The 21,522-nt window shown below is 38.9% G+C and overlaps 1 protein-coding gene across 1 annotated transcript; it reads left to right on the top strand.

The window, feature by feature from the left end:
- Nucleotides 1–1,694: 1,694 nt before the first annotated feature.
- On the top strand, nt 1,695–3,765 carry LOC145130964 (AP2-like ethylene-responsive transcription factor At1g16060). Its single transcript, XM_079065711.1, has 8 exons — nt 1,695–1,849; nt 1,935–2,017; nt 2,170–2,178; nt 2,269–2,357; nt 2,471–2,544; nt 2,659–2,709; nt 2,980–3,056; nt 3,197–3,765. The coding sequence occupies exons 1-8, from the start codon at nt 1,695–1,697 to the stop codon at nt 3,763–3,765; spliced, it is 1,107 nt and encodes a 368-aa protein (XP_078921837.1).
- Nucleotides 3,766–21,522: the final 17,757 nt, after the last annotated feature.

Raw genomic sequence — 21,522 nt, 5'->3', positions numbered from 1 at the left:
CTGATCCTCTACCCCTTAATTTCCCCTTTCAATGTCACTACCCCACTACTTGTGGAAACATTAAACTAAAATAACATATCATAAAGTGGTGGGTTAAACAAAGTGGGGCAATGATGAAGTTACAGTAGAGTGAAGAACTGTCAACGGCAGACCCAAAAAACTCTGAAAAATGTGAGAATTTACAGTGGAGTGAAGAATTGCCAATGCCAGACCCAAAAAACTCCGAAAAGATGAGATACGTAAGCCCTACTTTTAAAGGTTTTGAGGTTCAAATATATAACCGATTATGTTAGGGATTTATAGGTTAAAATTACAAAATTTTCATTGTTACTGCCATCACTGACATTAATGAGAGATTGAGAGACCAAGATTGTATGTGGTAGGGGGATTGTGTGTTTCTTCCACCTCCAGATCTATGTCTTGCAACTTCATTTTTGGTTCTTGTGCTTTCTTTCGATGTCGAAAGTTTGTTTGCAGGAATGGAACCCAAATTTAATTTTGGGTTCGATAGTATTTTCTGAATTCTTACCAGTATTTAGATCTTAACCAGTGTAGAGGCTGTGTTTAGGTAAACTGTTCTTATATTGGAAACATTCAAAGCTTGAAGATGAAGACGATGAGTTTAAAGAGAAAAATGGATGGTTTTACAAAGAGAAACATCAGGTAGGGGAGAAGGATGGTTGAAGTCCAACCGTTACCACCTCCGACAACCAATTGTATTCACATTCGAATCCCCACACCTCACCTTCCTCCTTATCCTTCTCCCTTTCCGATCAAATATTTCAAAGCAACAAAAGTTTCTGAACTTACACTTGATCAGGATATGGAGCTAAAGTAGTTTTCAAGGAGGAGTTGCTTGATTCCTCTATGAATCTGGATCAAATGGGTGGTGGTCGGTGGCACTAAAGTAGAGAGCGGGGAAGAGGGGTGTGGCAAAGGTAATTGGATTATGTACTGATAGGGGATGTGGTTTTTATGGTATTTCAAATAATAAGTTATAATAATAAACAAAAAATAATATTTAATACTCTCTCTATTCCATAATTATTGTCCAGTTTTGACTTTTAAAGTCTTTATTCATCAACTTTGACCTTAAATATTTTTATTTGTGTTTTGTAGTAGTTGATGAAATTTATAACAATGAAAAGACATTTAAAACACAATCCATTCATATATTTCGCATCAAGTATTATATATTTAAAACAAAAATATTTAAGGTCAAAATTGAAGAATAAAGACTTCAAAAGTCAAAAGTGAACAATAAATATGAGACGGAGGTAGTAATTAAAAATTTTAAAAATATCTAAGGGTATAGTAGTCATTTTATGTGGGTTAATGACCACTACTGCAATAAAATAAAACAACAGGGACTGTTCGCGCTACAATTACAAAAACTGGACTTGATTCAAGAAAACCACAAAACCACAGGGACAAAAAATGAAATTTAGTCTTTCATTTCAAACAAAATATACAACAAAATAGAGCACGAAAACAACTAATTGGAATGTGACGGGTTGCGCCGTTGCTCGACGGCTGAAAACGCCCATTAATTTCGCCGGCTGCCACCTCTTTATCTAGCACCTTCTCCTCCTTTATAAACACTTTTCTTGACTTCATCTAATTAAAAGTCTCTTCTCAAGTTGACTTTTTTATTTTTCTCCACATATAATCATTAGTTTTTCTTCTTAATTATAATGACGAAGTTACTGAAAGGACAACGTCTGAAGACTGACGAGGAAATGAAGATGAACACCAATTCTGTAGTCATTACGAAGACCAAAAGAACACGAAAAACAGTGCCTCGTGACTCACCTCCGCGAAGAAGCTCCATTTATCGTGGTGTTACAAGGTCAAATTAAATTCCTTTTTTCATGTTTTTTTATATATTTTTTTAATAGTTTTTAACATTCTATTTTCTTTTCATTTTGATTCAGACATCGATGGACAGGGAGATACGAAGCTCACTTATGGGATAAAAACTGTTGGAACGAGTCTCAGAACAAGAAAGGCCGGCAAGGTTGGTTTTTTAAATAATTACTTCTCCATTATATATTTTTAAAGTATTTCAATATAAAATTAAAACAAGATATTAATCATTTGTTGTTGTTCTTCTTGATGCTTTTGTCAATGGTGGTTGATTTGATGGCATGCTAATTTAATTCAATCCAGTTTATCTTGGTAAGTTCAAATACGTTTCGTATATAATTTTAGCAAATTAATAAAACTTTATATTAGAGATTTGTATAATTTATTTGCTAAATATTTCAGGTGCTTATGATGACGAAGATGCAGCTGCTCATGCTTATGACTTGGCTGCGCTTAAGTATTGGGGTCCGGACACCATCTTAAACTTTCCGGTACTTTGATATTTTAATATCATTCAAAGGCAAAAATGCTTCAACTATGAAAATATTTCTAGAAATTTTATATATCTTCAAATATTGCTTATTGATACACATTTTTTTGGTAGTTAATGACATATCATAAGGAACTGAAAGACATGGAAGGTCAATCAAGAGAGGAATATATTGGATCGCTAAGAAGGTTTTTAGTTACATTTAATAATTATAACTCTAAAACATTTAATTGTGTTAAATCAATATCATGATGAGATGAACTTTATAATTTTATTTACATAATTTCGCTTTTGATATATAGAAAAAGCAGTGGATTTTCTCGTGGAGTTTCAAAATATAGAGGAGTTGCAAGGTATGATTTAGATCAATTTAATATTTGTTTCATTCTCTCAGCTCTTTCTCTTGTCTCTCACTTATAGTATTAGATACATATATACACGTACATATATACCCTATTAAATTAATTGGTATAGATTCCTTAAAAATACAAAATAAGTGATATTGCCTGAAAAATTAAGAATTGAATTTTTATTATTATTTTATTTACTTCCTATAATTTTATATATTAATTACTTATGGTGTATCGGCTTACAAATTTCTGCAATTCAAATGTCGATAACAGGCATCATCACAACGGGAGATGGGAAGCTCGAATCGGGAGAGTTTTTGGTAACAAATATCTTTACTTGGGAACATATGGTGAGCAATTAATTTTTTATATCTTCTATATTTATGGTATATAAATTTGTCTTCATGGAAAGAAATCGTTAAAATCATTTATGACATATTAATTTGCTAAATAAACAGATTAAGTTTATATTGATTTTGGTTTTTTCCAGCTACACAAGAAGAAGCAGCGGTGGCATATGACATGGCAGCAATAGAGTATCGTGGACTTAACGCCGTTACAAACTTCGATCTCAGCCGTTACATCAAATGGCTAAGACCTGACAACAATGGCACTGTTGTCACCCCACCAAACCCTAATATCAACATAATCGATATCGACACTAATTTAGCATCAACCACCGACATTAATGACGTCGTAGGATTGAACTTTCACCACAACCACAACCACCATGAAAACCAACCACCAGAACCCATGGTGTCACCCACTATGTCATACTCTTCTCGGTCAACTACTGCCACGTCAGCCCTAGGACTCTTGCTACAGTCTTCCAAGTTCAAAGAAATGATGGAGATGACAACTGCCGCAGAGTTCACCTCAACAACGTTAACATGCGATTCAAGTCCACCACCACCACCACCATGTAACAAGTTCCCGGAGGAAATTCAGGTGCATTTCGAGAGCCAGGATTTTGGTGGTTATAATAATGGTGGTGATGATTTTATATTTGGCGACATGAATTTCATGAATAACATGATGCATTCTAACTTCGACAAGTGAACACCCCAGTTCCACCATAAACGACCAATTAAGACCAGCTGCCTGGTTAAAAAATGGCTTGTTTTTAGCAACTATTGTAAGTTAAATTGGATACTCATTTTTAATTTGTATTTGCATGTCAAATCTAAATACTATGCATGCGAACTAATAAGACCAATGGAATATATGAAGTACCCCCACATGAAAAAAGAAAATTCTTTATTCTTATGGAGAGGGAAAATGTCCATTTAGATTGATTTTTATTTGCATTTTTTGTAGATAAGATTAAATTAAGCAGAGAAGATGTTGTAATTTATCATTCGTATTTATCGATAATAAAATTCATATTTATTTGTTTACCAAATTACTATTATATCTCTTTCTTTGTTGTGAACTCATGTTATTGTTATATTTATTCTGTATATAGGGACGAGTAGGTACTTTATTTGAATTTGCATTAATATCATATTCACAAGTCACAAACATTAATTAAAGACCCTTGAGAACAAACCCTTATAAATTCAAAGAACTGTGTGATACCCTTTCATAACTTCATTCCAAAATGTCTAGCACTAGCTCTCATGATGTTCGATTAAGAGTTGAAGTGTAAGATATCGTTCCTTTCAACAATTTTCATATCCTCGATAACTGATTTAAATGTTTGTTCTCTTCTTTTTGTTTTTGATGGGTTGAATAAATTTTTTGAGCCAAACCTCTGAATCGTTGTTGCCTTAAGTCTCCTTCATCCCTAATTAACTTTTGTTTCGTGATGATAAAGTTTATTTTGAGCGATTTTGTCTTTTCTATATGAGGTCAATGAATTTTTAGAAGAAATAACTTAAATCTACTTCACTAGGGGAGAGTTGGGCTTGGAATCAAATGTTATAAAACTTATTAAAGTCACATGTATGGGGATTTTAGTTGGGTTTCAAAAACATCAAGGTGAATGTGAAATGGGCTCCTTATTGGGTTCTCGATTTCCACTCATCTCTTTGACGACATTGAATGGTGACTTCTCTTATTTCTTGAACGACGCCTCCTGGCTTCGTCCTACGCCAAATACCGGCGAAATGAATTTGACGCACGTCATGACCATCTTGACCATCTCTCCTCCATTCGATGGTCATACAACACCATGAAATCGATATTGAAGGTTTGTCTAGGAAATCGATTAGATTTTGTCTCATGAAATCGATTTTGAGATCGAGCCATGAAATCAATTCATGAAATTGATTGAAATCGAGCCATTAAATCGATTGAAATCATGTCGCGAAATTAATTCTAAAACTCATTTGAGAAACCTATTTTGACCTAATTTAGACGAAGCTGTGAAGTTGCAGTAGACTGGGTCTAATGATATGTGTATGTGACGTGAATACAAAAGTAAAATTGGATTTTTTTTGGAAATTAAGTAGAAGTCTACTCGTAATATTTCAGCGAACATTCCGAGTTCGAGCTCATTTACAGGACAAACTCAGTTCTCATAGAGGTTTCCAGGAAAAATTTCACCATATGTGACATTTTTTGAAGACAAAAAGGATTTAACATATCACCTCCACCCCCACATGGAATAAGGGCAATTGGTGTGTTACGCATGTGTGTTTGACTATTTGTTGAGCAAATTGAAGTACGCATAAAAACAGTTGTCTACGAATCATCAAATTCATGTATTGCTACATTTAGAGGGTTTCTGTTGTCTTTGATAGGGATGTTCGGTTCACTTCCAGGTTCTGGAAGAGATTCCACGAGGAGTTGGGTACTCGCATGCATTTCAGTACGGCTTTCCACCCGCAGAATGATGGTCAGAGTGAGCGGACTATCCAAACCTTGGAGGATATGCTTCGGGCTTGTGTATTGGATTTCGGTGGGAGTTGGGATACGTACTTCCCTTTGGCGGAGTTTGCGTATAACAAGAGTTATCATGCCAACATTGATCGACCTCCTTTTGAGATGCTCTACGGGAGGAAGTGTAGGACCCCGATATGTTAGGGTGAGGTCGGTCAGCAAGTCATGGGGAGTACCAAGGTGGTACTCAAGACGACCTAATTGATTTAGTAGGTCTACGTTAGACTTCAGACAGCTCAGAGTCGACAAAAGAGCTACGCGGACAGACGTCGACCAGACTACAAATTTCAGGTTGGAGATATGGTACTCCTGAAGGTGTCACATTGGAAAAATGTCATTCGGTTCAGGAAGCGGGGTAAGTTGGGCCCCAGGTATTTTGGTCATTTCAGGGTTGTAGTCCGGGTGGGCAGGGTGGCGTATCATTTAGATCTTCCGGAGGAACTCAATCAGATTCACAGTACTTTCCATGTCTCTAAGTTGCGGAAGTGTTTGGTTGATGATTCCGTAGTGGTTCCGTCGGAGGATATTTATGTGGATGACTTCTTGAACTACGTTGAGAGACCGGTGGCGATCCTTGACCGAAAGACGAAAACCTTGAGGAACAAGGTTATGGGATTGGTGAAGGTGAGGTGGCAGCATCGAAAGGGTTCTGAGTGGACATGAGAGCCTGAGGAAGAGATCAGAGAGCATTACCCATGGTTATTTCCAACAATGGACTTTGAGGACGAAGTATGATTCAAGCGGGGGAGAACTGTAACGTTCGACTCGTCAGGTAAAACTCTTAACATTTATTTTCCTTCGTTTGGACTTTTGGGCTCAAGTACGTTGGTCGTACACATGGTACGTCGGGCGTACTCCAATGGTTGCTTGAGGCGAGGTGTCCCCTACGTACGCTGGGCGTACCCATGCGTATGCAGGGCATACATAAGTCAGGGGAAAACCCTAATTTTTAAGGTTTGCACCCTATTTAAGCTTATTAAGTCCTTCAAACCCCTCACCTTATCTGCCTCCATTGTTTTTTTGAGCTAATCTCGAAACCCTGGCCATATTGAGAGTTTTTGGGTGTTTTTTGTGATCTTGAAGAATAAGGAACTTGATGGTGGAGCATTTTTGGAGTTGGAGCTTCAAGATTCGGGGATATCTTCTCTATTGCAAGCTTTTGGAGGTAAAAAGTTCTTACCTTGATGGTTCCTTGCTTACATATCTTTTTGTGGGTAGATTTAGAAGTTTTGGTCCCATAACTTTGGTCTCATGGAGTATGGACTAATCCAGACCATTTGAGCTGTCCTTTTGAGCACTTAGGAGTGCATGGAGTCATAAAAATCAGATCTTGAAGGTTAGAACTCAATCATGCATGAGTTAGTGACCACTTAAGGGAGATATAAGGCTTAATCCTTGGTTTGCGCCCTATTAATACATGCAAAAGCATAAAGTTTGCAAATTTATGGCCTAATACACTTAAATGAGCTTAGATCTGAAGTTGGACGTTAGGTCTTAACGAATTAATACCTCAAAAGCAACCTATGGCTCGCTGGGGCGTACGTCGGGTGTACATAGGTGTACGTTGCGCATACGAACCCGAAGTCCCAATTCCGTGGAGCATCCGAGTACGTCGGTCACCAGAGGGACATTTTGGGCTTTTTAGTTCGGGCCACCTTGGGCTTATGAATTTGGACCCTTTGTAACATCCTGTTTAAAATAGAACGATTAAATAATAAACCCGGAACCCCGAGAAGTAATTTTTATTATTATTTTATGTTATTATAGTCCAAAATCAAATAATAATTAGTGGGGTGTTGGTTTCGGGAAGCCAAATGACGATATTTGAAACTCCAGGGGTTAAAGTGTAATTTCAGGATTTATTTTGAAAAGGATTTTAAAAGGCGGGGTGTAATTGGTAACTTTTGGACTTATTCTGGAAGGATTTATAGGAGCAGGGGCCAAATGGTAAATTTTGGGATTTGGATTGAAAAGAATACAGGAGGATGGATTGAAAGTGGAAGTATGGGCCAATGTTTGAGAGTGAGCGGGACTTATAACCCGTCACCCGCTCGTCCAAAACCCTAACCCTAACAATCTCTCAGCCACCACCACCTTATCCCTCCATCTTCCAGCCGCCGCCAACCTCTTCGTTGCTGCCTTGAACCACCGAACGACTGCCATCACAAATCTGACGATGGGATTGAACCTTGATATCGTGGCTGCTGCTGTTGTTTTCTCAACCGCCGTTCCTTCGTTCCTACGAGTCTCCGTTCGTCATGCTGTTGTTATCGCTGCCGGGTTGCATCGCCACCAAGCTCCGCCATCGCTGGCTGCTGTCGGGACGGAAGAAACACGTTGGTTTCAGTCAATGTTATTGCTCTCTGTGAAGGATCGCATCTCCTCTACTCTCCGTTCTGTTGCTGCCGCTGCTGGACTGTTCCGATGAGAGCGTGGAAACTCCAATTGTTTCTTCTTCTGCGCTGTTTTAACTCTTGCCGATGTCCGTTCGCCGCCGCTCCAGCGGCAGCCTCATCCCGTAGTCACCCACCGACCACTACACGCCACCAGGTGGGTGGTGGTGTTCGTTTTGTTTTTTTAGCATATGTTGACGTGGGTTGCTGCTACGATCGAGCTGTGTTTATGTGGGAGTTTTGTTTGATCGGAAATGTAAAATTAAAGCCATCACCACCACCGTGAGGTGGTGGCTGCCACCTCCGACCACCGCCTGCCGCCGCAGGGCGGCTGTGTGTGTGAGTGTGTGTTATTTGGATATTGTTGTAAATTGTATTGTACGACTGGAATAATCAAGAAAACGACCCGTCACCGCCGTGAGGTGGTGGTTGCCACCTCACGCCGCCATTCTGCCGCCACCAGCCGCCACCTTGGGTGGCTGTGTGCTTTTGTGTGTGTGATTGTTATTTTGGGATGTTTGAATATTTTCGCTAAGAATCATAACCACCACCGCGAGGTGGTAGCCACCGTCGTAAGCTGCCATTGACCACCATTACCCGAGGTGGTAGTAGGTGGTTCCTAACTTGTTTAACCCTAATGGGCCCAAGGAAGCCCTAGTTGACCTAAAAGCCCAACCATGTGACTAATGAGCTAGTATTGGGTTAGAAACCCTAATTAGGGTTTGGAAAACCCTAATGTCATAAAAACCTAATTTTGGGGATTGATCGGGACCCGCACTGGAATTATTTAATAAACTTAAAATATTAATTAATAAGTATTGGCAAATTAACCTAAGGCAATATTGGACTTAATGGATTAAGTCCTTAATGGGTTAAGTAGGAACACTTAACCCTGATCGTCATTTCATGTGAAAACCCTAATTTCACTTGGGCCTTAATTTGGGCCTTTCTTTTGGGGTTTGGTGATTGGTCTATCGATGTGCTATCCAAGAACAAGTAAATAGACTAAAATATTTGGATGGGCTTTAGGATAAGGCCCATGTGAAGGACTTAGGCCCAAATTGGAAAATTGGGCCATAGGTGGGCCATAACTAGGCCTTGATGATTATGTGATATTGGGCCATGGGAATACCAAGAGTTTGGACTAGAATAATTGGATGGGCCTTAAGGAAAGACCATGTAGAGGTCTGGACCCAATTTGGAAATTTGGGCCATATGTTGGGCTTTGGCCCATTACTTGACTTTAGAGCCTTTGGAGTGTGATTTGGACATTGGGCTTGGAACCCAATTATTAATTGGGTATTGTTTGATGTTGATAGTTCGGGAATCTATCAACCAGCAGCTATAGTTTTATCCGCGGGACTTCAACAATGTCAGGTGAGTTCTCCTCACTATATCAATAGGGTCTAAGGCACCAATGCCGACACTTATCGGATTTGTATCTGGGTTTATTGCATGATATGCTTATTGATTTACATCCTGGTAGTTAGGATGGTGATATGCTTAGTGACCTGGTTAGGTCATTATCCTGGTATATAGGATGATGTTATGTTGGTGACCCGGTTATGTCCGTATCCTGGTATATATAGGATAATGCTATGTTAGTGACCTAGTTAGGTCGGTATCTTGATATATATAGGATGATGCTATGTTAGTGACCGGTTAGGTTTGTATCCTGGTTATAGGATGTTGCTATGATTGATGATTTGATAGATCGGTTTGACTGTTATATATATGCTACCGTATGATATTATGTGCACATGTTTGTTTGATTGGTGGTTGGGTTGTGGCGGTCCTTCTTTGTGCTGAAGGCCAACATAGCCAGGACGATCCAGATAGACTACATGCCCAGGAGGGAATGTTAGTCACACCGAAGGCTCGACGAGCGGTCTGGATAGGCTGTAGGCCCTACGAGGCGGTCCAGACATGCCGAAGGCTCGGAGAGCGGTCCAGATAGGCTGAAGTCCTGCGAGGCGGTCCAGTCAGGCTGAAGGCTCATTATGCATGTTGTTTGCTTATATGTTATTGATATGTTTTATGACATTGGTATTTTGGGAGTAACTCACTAAGCCTTCAAGCTTACATTTATCGATTATTGTTTCAGGTACTTTTGATGATCGCGGGAAGATGAAGGCGTGATCGTGCATCCCTGATTGTTTACGTGTTATGTTTCAGCATTGTGATGACTCGCGGTGTGCCAGGAGGTTCAGGATCTGGATCGGGTTTGGGCTCGGGCGCCAAACCAATTGATGCGGTTTTACGCGAGTTCATCGCGTCCGAGATTATGAGAGGCATCCTTGATGCGACCCCCGTGATGTTTGGTTCGATGTAGGGTATTATCGAGTTAATGGAGGATCGCCTTCCGACCTTTAGGGCCGATATGGCCGCTAGTCAGTCCGGAGCCCGCACTCTCTCCTTCAAGGATTTTAGGGGTTGTGGGGTACTAGAATTCTTTGGGGCGAAGGATCCCATTACAGCCAAACGTTGGATAGCAGACATTGAGTGTGCCCAAATGAGTAGCTTCAGCCCCGAGGGGTCGAAGGTGAGGTTCACTGCATGTTGCCTGAGGGAGCGAGCCCGGGATTGGTAGGAGGAGGTTGGCTATACTTTGGGAGCCCCTGCCATTGAGGCCATGACTTGGTCGGATTTTGTGACCTGGTTCCGAGTGGAGTTTGCACCAGTTGTTGAGGTGTAACAGCTAGCAAGGGAGTTCCTAGATATGTGACAGACGACTGAGACCGTGGCGGAGATCATTGCCAAGTTTAGAGAGAGAGCCATATTGGTACCCCAGTATGCCGCAAACGAGGAGATGCGGAATATTCGGTACCAGGACATGTTGAGATTAGATATTCGGGAGTTTTTCTGTTTTTCCGCCTGCCCGACACTGTATGACATGATATCCAGGGCCTAGGAATGGGAGATTAGTTTGGAGCATATAGGGAAGAAGAAGGCAGTACACAGGCAGATGACAGGGGTTTCAGCAAAGAAACCCAAGGGCTTCAATTCTAGATCAAAGGAACAGCAGGGCCGGAGCCGCTGTGGCAAGTACGACAGGGCACATGATGAAATCTGCAGAGCGGGTGGTTCGGGCTGCTATAAGTGCGGCAAGTCAGCACACTTCGGCAAGGATTATACTACTACTATTACCACCCATGGATCTTATCTGATTTGCTTTCATTGCTATCAGAGGGGCCATAAGAAGGCCAACTTTCCGAGTTTAGCATGAGGAGGACCAGTAGCAACACTTACTCCAACGACTCTGAGAATCACCGATGGCCGCCAGGGCAAGGCCGAGGTGCCAGTTGTTCCGAGCAGGGAATTTCAGCTGACAACCGAGGAGGCTCGTGTAGCACCCGATGTGGTCACTGGTATGTATCTTCTCCTTACCTTTTCATTTATGTTATTTTTCATGATTATATAATCTTATTGTTGTTTAGGTTCATACTTGTGAACAATATTCCTACATTGGTCTTATTCGATTCGGGGGCTACCTGATCTTTTGTATCTCTTGCGCTTAGCAAGAAATTTGACGGTGTTCCGGGAGATTTGGATCATCCACTAGAGGTTGAGATTGCTGATGATCGTCCAGTGCGAGTGTCGAGGGTTCACCAGGGATGCACTTTGGAGTTATTCAGTGAGCAATATCCAATTGATTTGGTTCTGATTCCCCTGCGTGAGAGCAATGTTATTGTGGGGATGGATTGGTAAAGCCCTAGTGGGGCGATGATTGATTGTGGGCTTCAGTTGGTACGTGTTTGGACCCCAAGTGGGGGAGAGTTAGTGATCCACGGTGAGGGTGCTCAGCATAGGCCAGCTCTATGTTCGGCAACCAGAGCGAGGCGTTATCTTCACCAGGGATGTTTCGGGTTTGTTGCCTATGTGATGGATACCCGGGAGAAGGGTGATATGACCATTGATGATGTACTGATTGTTCGGGAATACCCAGATGTGTTCCCAGAGGATTTTCTGGGAGTGCCTCCGGAGAGGCAGGTGGAGTTTCAGATTGACTTGGTTCCAGGTACGACTCCAATAGCCAAAATACCTTATCGGTTAGCACCTCCATAGATGCAGGAGTTGTTTACACAGTTTCAGGAGCTGCTAGACAAGGGATTTATTCGGAAAAGTAGTTAGGGAGCACCGATCTTATTTGTGAAGAAAAAAGATGGGATGCATCGGATGTGTATTGACTACCAGGAGCTGAATAAGCTAACGGTGAAGAACCGTTACTCGCTCCCGAGGATCGTCGATTTATTTGATCAGCTTTAGGGTGCATTTCCAGGATTGATTTGTGTTTGGGTTATCACCAGATGAGGGTCAGAGAGGAGGACATGCAGAAGACGGCCTTCCAGACTCATTATGGTTATTACGAGTTCGTGGTGATGCCTTTCAAGCTCACCAATTCTCCAGCCGTGTTCATGGATATCATGAATCGTATATGCATTTCCATGCTTGATCGGTCTGTGATTGCGTTTATTGATGACATTCTGGTCTATTCTAAGACCCAGGAACGCATGAGAAGCATCTAATGGAGGTATTAGAGATATTCAGGAGGGAGAGATTGTACGCGAAGCTCTCCAAGTGCGAGTTCTGGTTGCGCGACGGGTAGTTTCTAGGGCACCTTGTTAACCAGAACGGTATTCTGGTCGATCCGGCCAAGATTGAGGCGGTGATGAGGTGGGAAGTTCCGAGGTCTCCATCTGAGATTTGGAGTTTCCTTGGATTGGCAGGTTACTATCAGAGATTCATTTAGGATTTCTCCAAGATAGTGGTTCCTTTGACCAGGCTAACAAAGAAGACTGTCACATTTCGTTGGGGGCTTGAGTAGCAGGCAAGTTTTGAAACCTTGAGACAGAGATTGTGTGAGGAACCGATTCTGACCCTGTCAGAGGGTGTTAAGGACTTTTTTTGTATATTGTGATTCTTCAGTCACGGGTTTGGGTGCATTATTTATGCAGCGGGGTCATGTGATCGCTTACGCTTCGAGGCAGCTGAAGCCTCATGAGGCGAATTACCGTACGCACGACTTGTAGTTAGGGGCGGTGGTGTTTTCCCTCAATATTTGGAGAAATTACCTCTATAGGGTCCCCTGCACTATCTACACAGATCACAAGAGCATGAGGTATTTGATGGATCAACCGAATCTGAATATGAGGCAACGTAGATGGTTGGATGTGGTAAACGATTATGACTGTGAGATCCTTTATCACCCGGGGAAGGCTACTGTGGTAACCGATGCTCTCAGCCGCAAGGCAATCGCGGCTCCAATATGGATTTGTGTTTGAGGATAACAGTGATTACCCCACTATTAGAGCAGGTTCGAGAAGCTCAGGTTGAGGTTATGAAAGAGGAGCATCGGAAGAGTAAGCGCATAGTGGGTCAGATGGCTTCCTTTGATTATGATAGCTGATTATTATTGGCTATCCATCGAAGGGTGTGGGTTCCAAACTGGGGTGGTGTGCGACAGATTCTGATGGATGAGGCACACAAGTCGAGGTTCTCTATTCATCCTGGAGTGACAAAAATGTATAGAGACCTCCGGCTTGATTACTGGTGGCCATGCATGAAGCGGGATGTGGCATGGTACGTGGAGAGGTGCTTGACTTGCAAGAAAGTCAAGGCCGAGCATCAGCATCCCCACGGTAAAATGGAGTCGTTGGATATTTCCATTTGGAAATGGGAGGAGATTACAATGGATTTTATCACCAAATTGCCTCGGAAAACGCGCATAATGGTTTCAATTATTGGATTAGTGTCTAAGTCCATAACTATATTTGGTATGTACTTGACCCGACCCGACATGGTCCATTTGGGTTGCACTTCACCGGCACAATTTATATGGATAGTCTTTTGAGAATAGTATATTTATGATTTATATTAATATATTATAAGTTCTAATATATTAATATGGAATCATATTATTTAATTAGTATTGATCAAGAATTAATTTAGAATTAATTAAGTGATCAAAAAGAACTAATTAAATATGGACTCTTATATATATGGAATGGGCCAAGTTCATTTAGGTTGGGCTAAGCTTTCATGGATGGTCCATGGAGCTTTTAACTCATGGATCCTATGTAAATGAAAGGTCATGGGTATTAGGGTTTACATGGATGTAACCCTAATCCTCCATAATATATAAAGGGGTCCTTGGCTCATAAAATTGGCACAAGTGTGTGAAAATAAGAGTTGGCCGATTTTAGTGTGCATACATATTCTCTCAAGTTCTTCCAAGGTGTTTTGGTGATTTATGATTCCATTTGAGGCTTCCACACTATTGGGGCTAAGCTCTTAAAGCTTGAAGACATCAAGCTACATTAAAAGGTATGTCATCTAACTAGAACTTTGTAGTATAGGTGCTTCATAATATGCTAGTTAGGATGAAACCTTGGAATAGTTAATATTTGCATGTATAATAGAGAAAACATAGATCCAAGGTTTATAGGGTTGCATGTACACCATAGGAGTGGTAGTATACTAAAACCCAACAGTGGTATCAGGGCCATAGGTTGTTTTCTGTTATATTCATGCAAATGTTTGATTTTTAAAGTTGAAAAAAAAAGAAAAAAAAAAAACATGAAGTTTGTCAAATTTTAAGATAATTACTTGTTTTGTGAAAAACTAATTATTTGTAAAATTTGAATTATTTGCTATATGAGTTGAATTAGGTCAAATTTAGTAAAAGATAAAATGATATGATTATTTTATTAGTTTTAAAAGTTTGATCTAAATGTTTTAAGGAGTTACATATTTTGTCATAAAATTTTGGAGCTCAAAAGTTTTTTTAAAGTTGTGATCTTAAGGGTTTTTGAAACTTCCATAAGTTATGGATATGAAAGTTTTTTTTTTTTTTTAAAAAAAATTGATTCAAAGGTTTTATGGAGTTACAAAATTTGGTGTTAATGTTTTAAAGAATTCCATAACTTGTTCTTAAGTTATGGAACATGGAAAGTTTCATCATAAAACACCATTAATTCCATAAGTTATGGAATCCAAAGGTTTTCAAGAATTACAAAACTTGCCCTCAAGTTTTGGAATTTGAGAAAAGTTTTTTATGAAAAAAAGAATTGAATTCTAAAACTCTTGGGTTCATAACTTAAACAATTAATTAAATGGTTTTAATTTTGAGTTTAATAATTGGAATTATGATGTTTTGTTGAATAGTTCAAATTAACTCTTATGGACTTTATTAATAGTTAATTAAAGCGTTTAATTAAAAGAGTATTATTAATCCATAAATATATGGTTTGAGTTTAATTAAATTAAAAGTCTAGTTTAATTAATAGATTAAACCACCAAGTATTTTAAATGTCTAAAATACACCCTTATACTATTATAATATTAAAAGTTTAATTATTATATGTATAAGAGCAAGTCGTCTTACCATTAGTAGGCCTCATTCACGAAGCCGGTCTATAAGGGGAGGTATAAGGTTATTGCCTATAAAATGGCAGTTTAATGGGTGTCCACTCTCACTCACCGCTTCCTTGACCGGTGGAGGGTCGTTAGCCGAACAGGTAGGACAAGGACTATAATTCTCCCTTCATTATAAGTATAATGATAAATACTAAGTAACTAAACACTTATAAATTCCCAATCTTAGTTACTTAGGAAAATGTGAATAAGGTGCTAATCCATGAAATTACACTTTGCACTTTGTTTAAGCTGTTAGTGGAGCGTGTGTGGTTAACCGGCACACTAACCTGGACTTAACAAGGTAGACAAAGGGTAACTTAATGTTTATCATAGTATCGTTGGAGCGTGTGTGGTTAACCGGCACATCGATTGAGGGGTAAATATTAAGGGTACAAAGTATATTTGCATGGTTAGTTCACACCTTGTTTTGTGATCCTCGGCATCCCAGTCACAAAACCTGAAGGGCACACTCGAGATTGAAACATGCCATTGAAAAGTTCAATGAATCTCAAAAGAATCTAGGAGTTTCAAAACCAATTAAAACCTAATAATACATTTCGTTTATCTTGGTGGAAATTGGTGAATCGTCATTCACCTACCTTCAAATATTTTATAGCTTGGATTACGGCATCCCTCTTCCAAGTTATAAAATAGTTTGTTGGGTCCTAGCCTTAATATATCATATTGGGTGTTATATTAAGGACTTAAATCAACTTTACGTGAATTTTTCCCATTGTTGATGTTTGGTTTAGACAACAATGATCTTCCCAAACCAAGCTTTCCTAATGAATATGACTTCCCGAGTTTGGCTCATGGAAGTCATACTTCTCTTCCTCCACCTCCTCCAATTATTCTCCCTAACCCACAAGTTCAAGGTCACTCAAGCCCTATTGGCAAGCAAGGTCTATGTGTGATCGCATCTTGGAGATGAAGTCACATATTGACAAGCCGGGAGAGTTGGGTGTCAAACTCTTGAGAAAGTTCGTGGTTCAATCACTTTCTAAGTCACATAGTGAATTCCTTTGGGACTACTATGAAACAGACTATGACATGACCCTTAATGATCTTATCTATTTGCTTAGTGCTGCTTAATCAGCAATAATTTGGAGCACTGGGAGAGCAAATTTGATTAGTAGATCAACTTCCAAAACTACCATGGACATTGACAATGGTAACATTGGATATCTAGAAAAGCCTTCTCTTCCCAAGGAAAAGGATTGACCATAGTCAACTAGGTTGACCAAATGGTAAAGAGAAATGCTAAGTCTGCGATAGTCCCATGTACCATTCCCAAAGAGTCCCTATGTTTCTCTTGCCAAAGGAAGGGGCATTGATTGCGAAGCAGCCCATTTACCTGAAAGATCATAAGGTTGATCAAGTCAAGAAGATTGACTCTACTTCAGGTAAAGTCCACTATCTAACTCTGTTAAGTTTCTATTCTGAGATTCTTGTTACATGATGTGACTGGGTCACATGTTGATGTTTTAAGAATCAAAGAAAAGTGAAGAAACTTAAAGAAAGTATATGCTGATTCTGATCGCGAAGATGGATCTCGATCGCATGGTTCTGTCATCAGAATTTTGAGCTGTTGCTTAGGAGTTATGATATATTGCTTAGGAATAGATAACAACAAAGTTTTTCATGTGCTTTTGCACTGTAAGGATAGTTTTTCCGCAAAGTTTTTAAAATAAAAGAAAAAAAATTGTTTTTATTTATTTTAAAATATCCTTACAATGGCATTTGTGAAAAGGAAAAAAAATTGTTGCTTATATGATTCCATTAATAGCAAGAGTGGAAATATGAATTTGATTCTTTCATTTATGGTAGTGTCTAAATTTTCCAAATAAGGAAAGATTCTCATCACCCAAGTTTCAGTTGGATAGAAACTTCGAATCATGCAAGTTGTATAGTATGATGAATGAGAACTTTCAAGCATTGGAAAATTAAGACTAATTACTTGTTCACATGGATGTGTGAGTCAAGTAAATGACTAAGGGATCGAGTACACATTCTTGTGCACTGATCAAGCCCACCACAAATGTAACTTGAGTGATACATCTTAAAGAAGGTTTATTAACACTAGTGAAATGTAAGAGTAAAAGGTTTTCTACTCTTGTACATTTGAATTTGGTAAGTTGTGATGTTTTGCATAAAACAGAGACCAACTTAGGCCAATTGTGTTAAGTGTTTGTCTTGATTAGAATCCACACTATCTCTTGAATATTTGGAAAGAAAGTATTATAGGTCAAGGAGACAGTGGGAGTCTAAAAGATCCTGAAAGGGTTTCAAGAAGTAATCAAGAATAAAACCTGTATTTCATCACTAGCACACAACTAGAGGTTTATAACCTATCGTGTTGACATTTCTGTGCCCATTCCAGTTAAGTTGGCTATATATATTTGAGTTCTACATGTTCTCAATTGTTTGCATAGCTACTTGGAAGCAATGGTAGGCCCTTGTGCTGCTAGGTGGCAAGAGGTTAAGATTGCACAAGTTCAATCCATACGAGTTAGGATTTTTAACTAACCTAGTCTTGTGATTATGGTTTGACAAATTCACATGGATAAGAACACATACACCATAAAATCTAAGTGTCATAAGGTTTCTCTCCGATTCATGAAATTGATGGTGAGGAAATTCATTCACTAAGTAGATTTTAAGTAGATAGCAATTGTGATATTTGCAGTTCTCAAAGTCGTTAGTGGAGCATGCGTGGTTAACCGACACACTAACATGGACTTATGAGAAATGGCAAAGGTCTAAACAATTGAGAGTATGATTACGGCATCCCTTTTCATAGTTCTGAAATTGTTTAGACACACCTGTGAGCTATCTAAGATAAGGTGTATAATTTTGATAAAGCCTTATCAAAGCAATCTAGTATCAGAAATCAGAACTTTAGTAAGAATGTCAATAAAGTATTGACTTCTAGAGGTCCAGCTATTTTCTGGATACATGTCAAAGCTAGTGGGAGCATAAGTGTTATGCTAATAATCATCATGTTAGTGGGAGCATGATAATTATGATAAGTATTGCATATTAGCAATGTTAATTATAGAAAACACAAGTTTCAATTCGTGAGGTTGCATGGGTTGAAAAAGTTGTTTTGCTATAATTAAGGGAGAGGAAATTATACTTCATGTCAATTCTAAAAGGCTTAGAGTGGGATTTTAAGCTTAGATTGAGATTTTAATCATCTTTAGTCAAGAATATATATATGAATTTCATGTTGAATTGGTTCAACATAAGGAAAAACTCTATATATTGTGTTCTCAAAATTCGATTATGATTACGGCATCCCTCTTCGTAGTCAAATTTTGGAAACATGGCAAATAAAAATATTGTAGCAAAAGACTGGTCTAGAATCATGTCTTTATGTGAGACATCATGAATCGTGTCTCATTTTCTTTGGGTACAAGATCGATTACATGTGCTATAATATTTATCCTTTCTGAATTTTCCAAATGCCTTGCGGCATTAAGGAGGAAAATGTCTAGAATTGGATATGACTAAAGTGATTAAGCAATTGTCGAGGACAATCTAAGGTTTACCAAAGATTGGTTGCTCAAGGACAGTTGGAAGTATACTGTTAATATTGGAAGGACCATATTGACATAGTCTGAAAAGAGGCAACTCTTGTTCAGAAGTGGTAGTCAAAATGGGAATATAGAGTTGTCTTCATAGGTGGAAGCAATCTGTGTAAGGTTAAAGAAACTTAATGCAAGAAGCATGTTCAAAGCAATGCGCTTTGAATTTGAGACATCATTTCCATTGAATTTCTCTCCATTGGAATACTCTGTAATGATTGTTGCCAAGTCTTTGTGGCTTTGTGCATAATCATTACAAGAGGAACAGTGCATATAAGTTTAAAATCTAAACAAATTTCGATAAATGTTAGGAATTCTTACATTTACGACAAGGATTTGGAAGTGTGAAAAGAGAATCATTGAAATTATGTTCAATCGATCTAGTTCACAAAGTAAGGATCATAGATAAACATAGAGTGCATACTTGGTGTATGGCAAAGCTATTGTTTAGAAAAACATAGTGTACATGCTTGGAGCATGGGACAACTAGTGTTTTTAATTCAGGTATAAAGTTGATAAAACCGAAACAATGAATAATGAGTAATCAGTATGGTGATAAATAAAAGTGGTCTATTTATATTCATAGGGTTTGATACCATATTTGATTCATTTATTCTTGTGTTTCACTTTGCATGTTTTGACTTCCATAATAACTAGGTTATTCTTCCGGAATAACTAAGTTATTCAAACCATCCACAGTCGGTCATATGTTGGAAGTAGATATGAATCAAGACTGTCATGGGTTGGCTTGTAGAGGTCCAAGTTGGTGTACAAAGTTGTGCTACAACACTCATGAGTGCTCATAAGTTCTGAGTACTGGATTCAACCCGCGCTCATTTGAATCACTTCATGGATTTTATCACGAGTGATCATGAGACGATAATATCTTATATTCTTCAAACCTAGAGATATGAGTTGTTACTATGAGTTGGTTATACATTGATTGCACGAAAACGCATTTGGTAACTCGATGTTATAAAACGTGCCTTTGTGTATGATTCAACAAGTAGTAGAACAAGCCATATGAGTCGAAGTTTATCCATTCCTTTTACCTTCGGGATAAAAGCGATATCTGTGGGCCCCTCGATGATTTAGCGATGACACATGTGAGTGCTTGGCCAAGCCAGGACTGATTTGATTTGTTCAATCAGTCAGTCATCATAAATCGAAAATCGGGAAACAACAAATGGACAGAGAGAATGATTATAATCCATGTCTCAGTCCATATGATATCTAGAATGGAGGAATATATGATCCCTTATTTAATGGACAAGTCATTGATAATGTCAGAGTTCGACAGCGGATTTAAGAGCTACGATTGCCAGTTAGGTTTTGAAGTCATACTCAATAATAGTTTTAGACTTATCCAAGTGGAAGACTGTTGGATTAATTTCTAAGTCCATAACTATATTTGGTATGTACTTGACCCGACCCGGCATGGTCCATTTGGGTTGCACTTCACCGGCACAATTTATATGGATAGTCTTTTGAGAATAGTATATTTATGATTTTTATTAATATATTATAAGTTCTAATATATTAATGTGGAATCATATTATTTAATTAGTATTGATCAAGAATTAATTTAGAATTAATTAAGTGATCAAAAAGAACTAATTAAATATGGACTCTTATATATATGGAATGGGCCAAGTTCATTTAGGTTGGGCTAAGCTTTCATGGATGGTCCATGGAGCTTTTAACCCATGGATCCTATGTAAATGAAAGGTCATGGGTATTAGGGTTTACATGGATGTAACCCTAATCCTCCATAATATATAAAGGGGTCCTTGGCTCACAAAATTGACACAAGTGTGTGAAAATAAGAGTGGGCCGATTTTAGTGTGCATACATATTCTCTCAAGTTCTTCCAAGGTGTTTTGGTGATTTGTGATTCCATTTGAGGCTTCCACACTATTGGGGCTAAGCTCTTAAAGCTTGAAGACATCAAGCTACATCAAAAGGTATGTCATCTAACTAGAACTTTGTAGTATAGGTGCTTCATAATATGCTAGTTAGGATGAAACCTTGGAATAGATAATATTTGCATGTATAATAGAGAAAACATAGATCCAAGGTTTATAGGGTTGCATGTACACCATAGGAGTGGTAGTATACTAAAACCCAACATCAATATGGGTCATTCTAGATCGATTGACCAAGAGCGCGTATTTTGTACCGATTCAAGAGATCATCTTTGTCGAAAAGTTGGCAGACATATACATTCGGGAGGCTGTGGCACAACATGGGGTGCTAGTTTCTGTTGTCTCTGATAGGGATGTTCGGTTCACTTCCAGGTTCTGGAAGAGATTCCACGAGGAGTTGGATACTCGTCTGCATTTCAGTACGCTTTCCACCCACAGAGTGATGGTCTGAGTACACGGACTATCCAGACCTTCGAGGATATGCTTTGGGTTTGTGTATTGGATTTCGATGGGAGTTGGGATACGTACCTCCCTTTGACGGATTTTTCGTATAACAACAATTAACACGGTAGCATTGATCGACCTCCTTTTGAGATGCTCTTCGGGAGGAAG

Source organism: Lactuca virosa, chromosome 8, assembly GCF_052849685.1.
Source record: "Lactuca virosa cultivar CGN04683 chromosome 8, Lactuca_virosa_CGN04683_v6, whole genome shotgun sequence".
Classification (NCBI taxonomy): Eukaryota; Viridiplantae; Streptophyta; class Magnoliopsida; order Asterales; family Asteraceae; genus Lactuca; species Lactuca virosa.
Note: the sequence above shows the minus strand (reverse complement) of the source record. Positions and strands in the feature narration are given on the sequence as shown.

What these genes read in the sequence shown, in the direction of transcription:
- LOC145130964 (XM_079065711.1), top strand. Translation starts at nt 1,695, where the DNA reads ATGACGAAGTTACTGAAAGGACAACGTCTGAAGACTGACGAGGAAATG. An exon ending in ACACCATCTTAAACTTTCCG is followed by an intron (nt 2,358 to 2,470) that starts GTACTTTGATAT and finishes TTTTTTTGGTAG; the next exon opens with TTAATGACATATCATAAGGA. An exon ending in AAATATAGAGGAGTTGCAAG is followed by an intron (nt 2,710 to 2,979) that starts GTATGATTTAGA and finishes TGTCGATAACAG; the next exon opens with GCATCATCACAACGGGAGAT.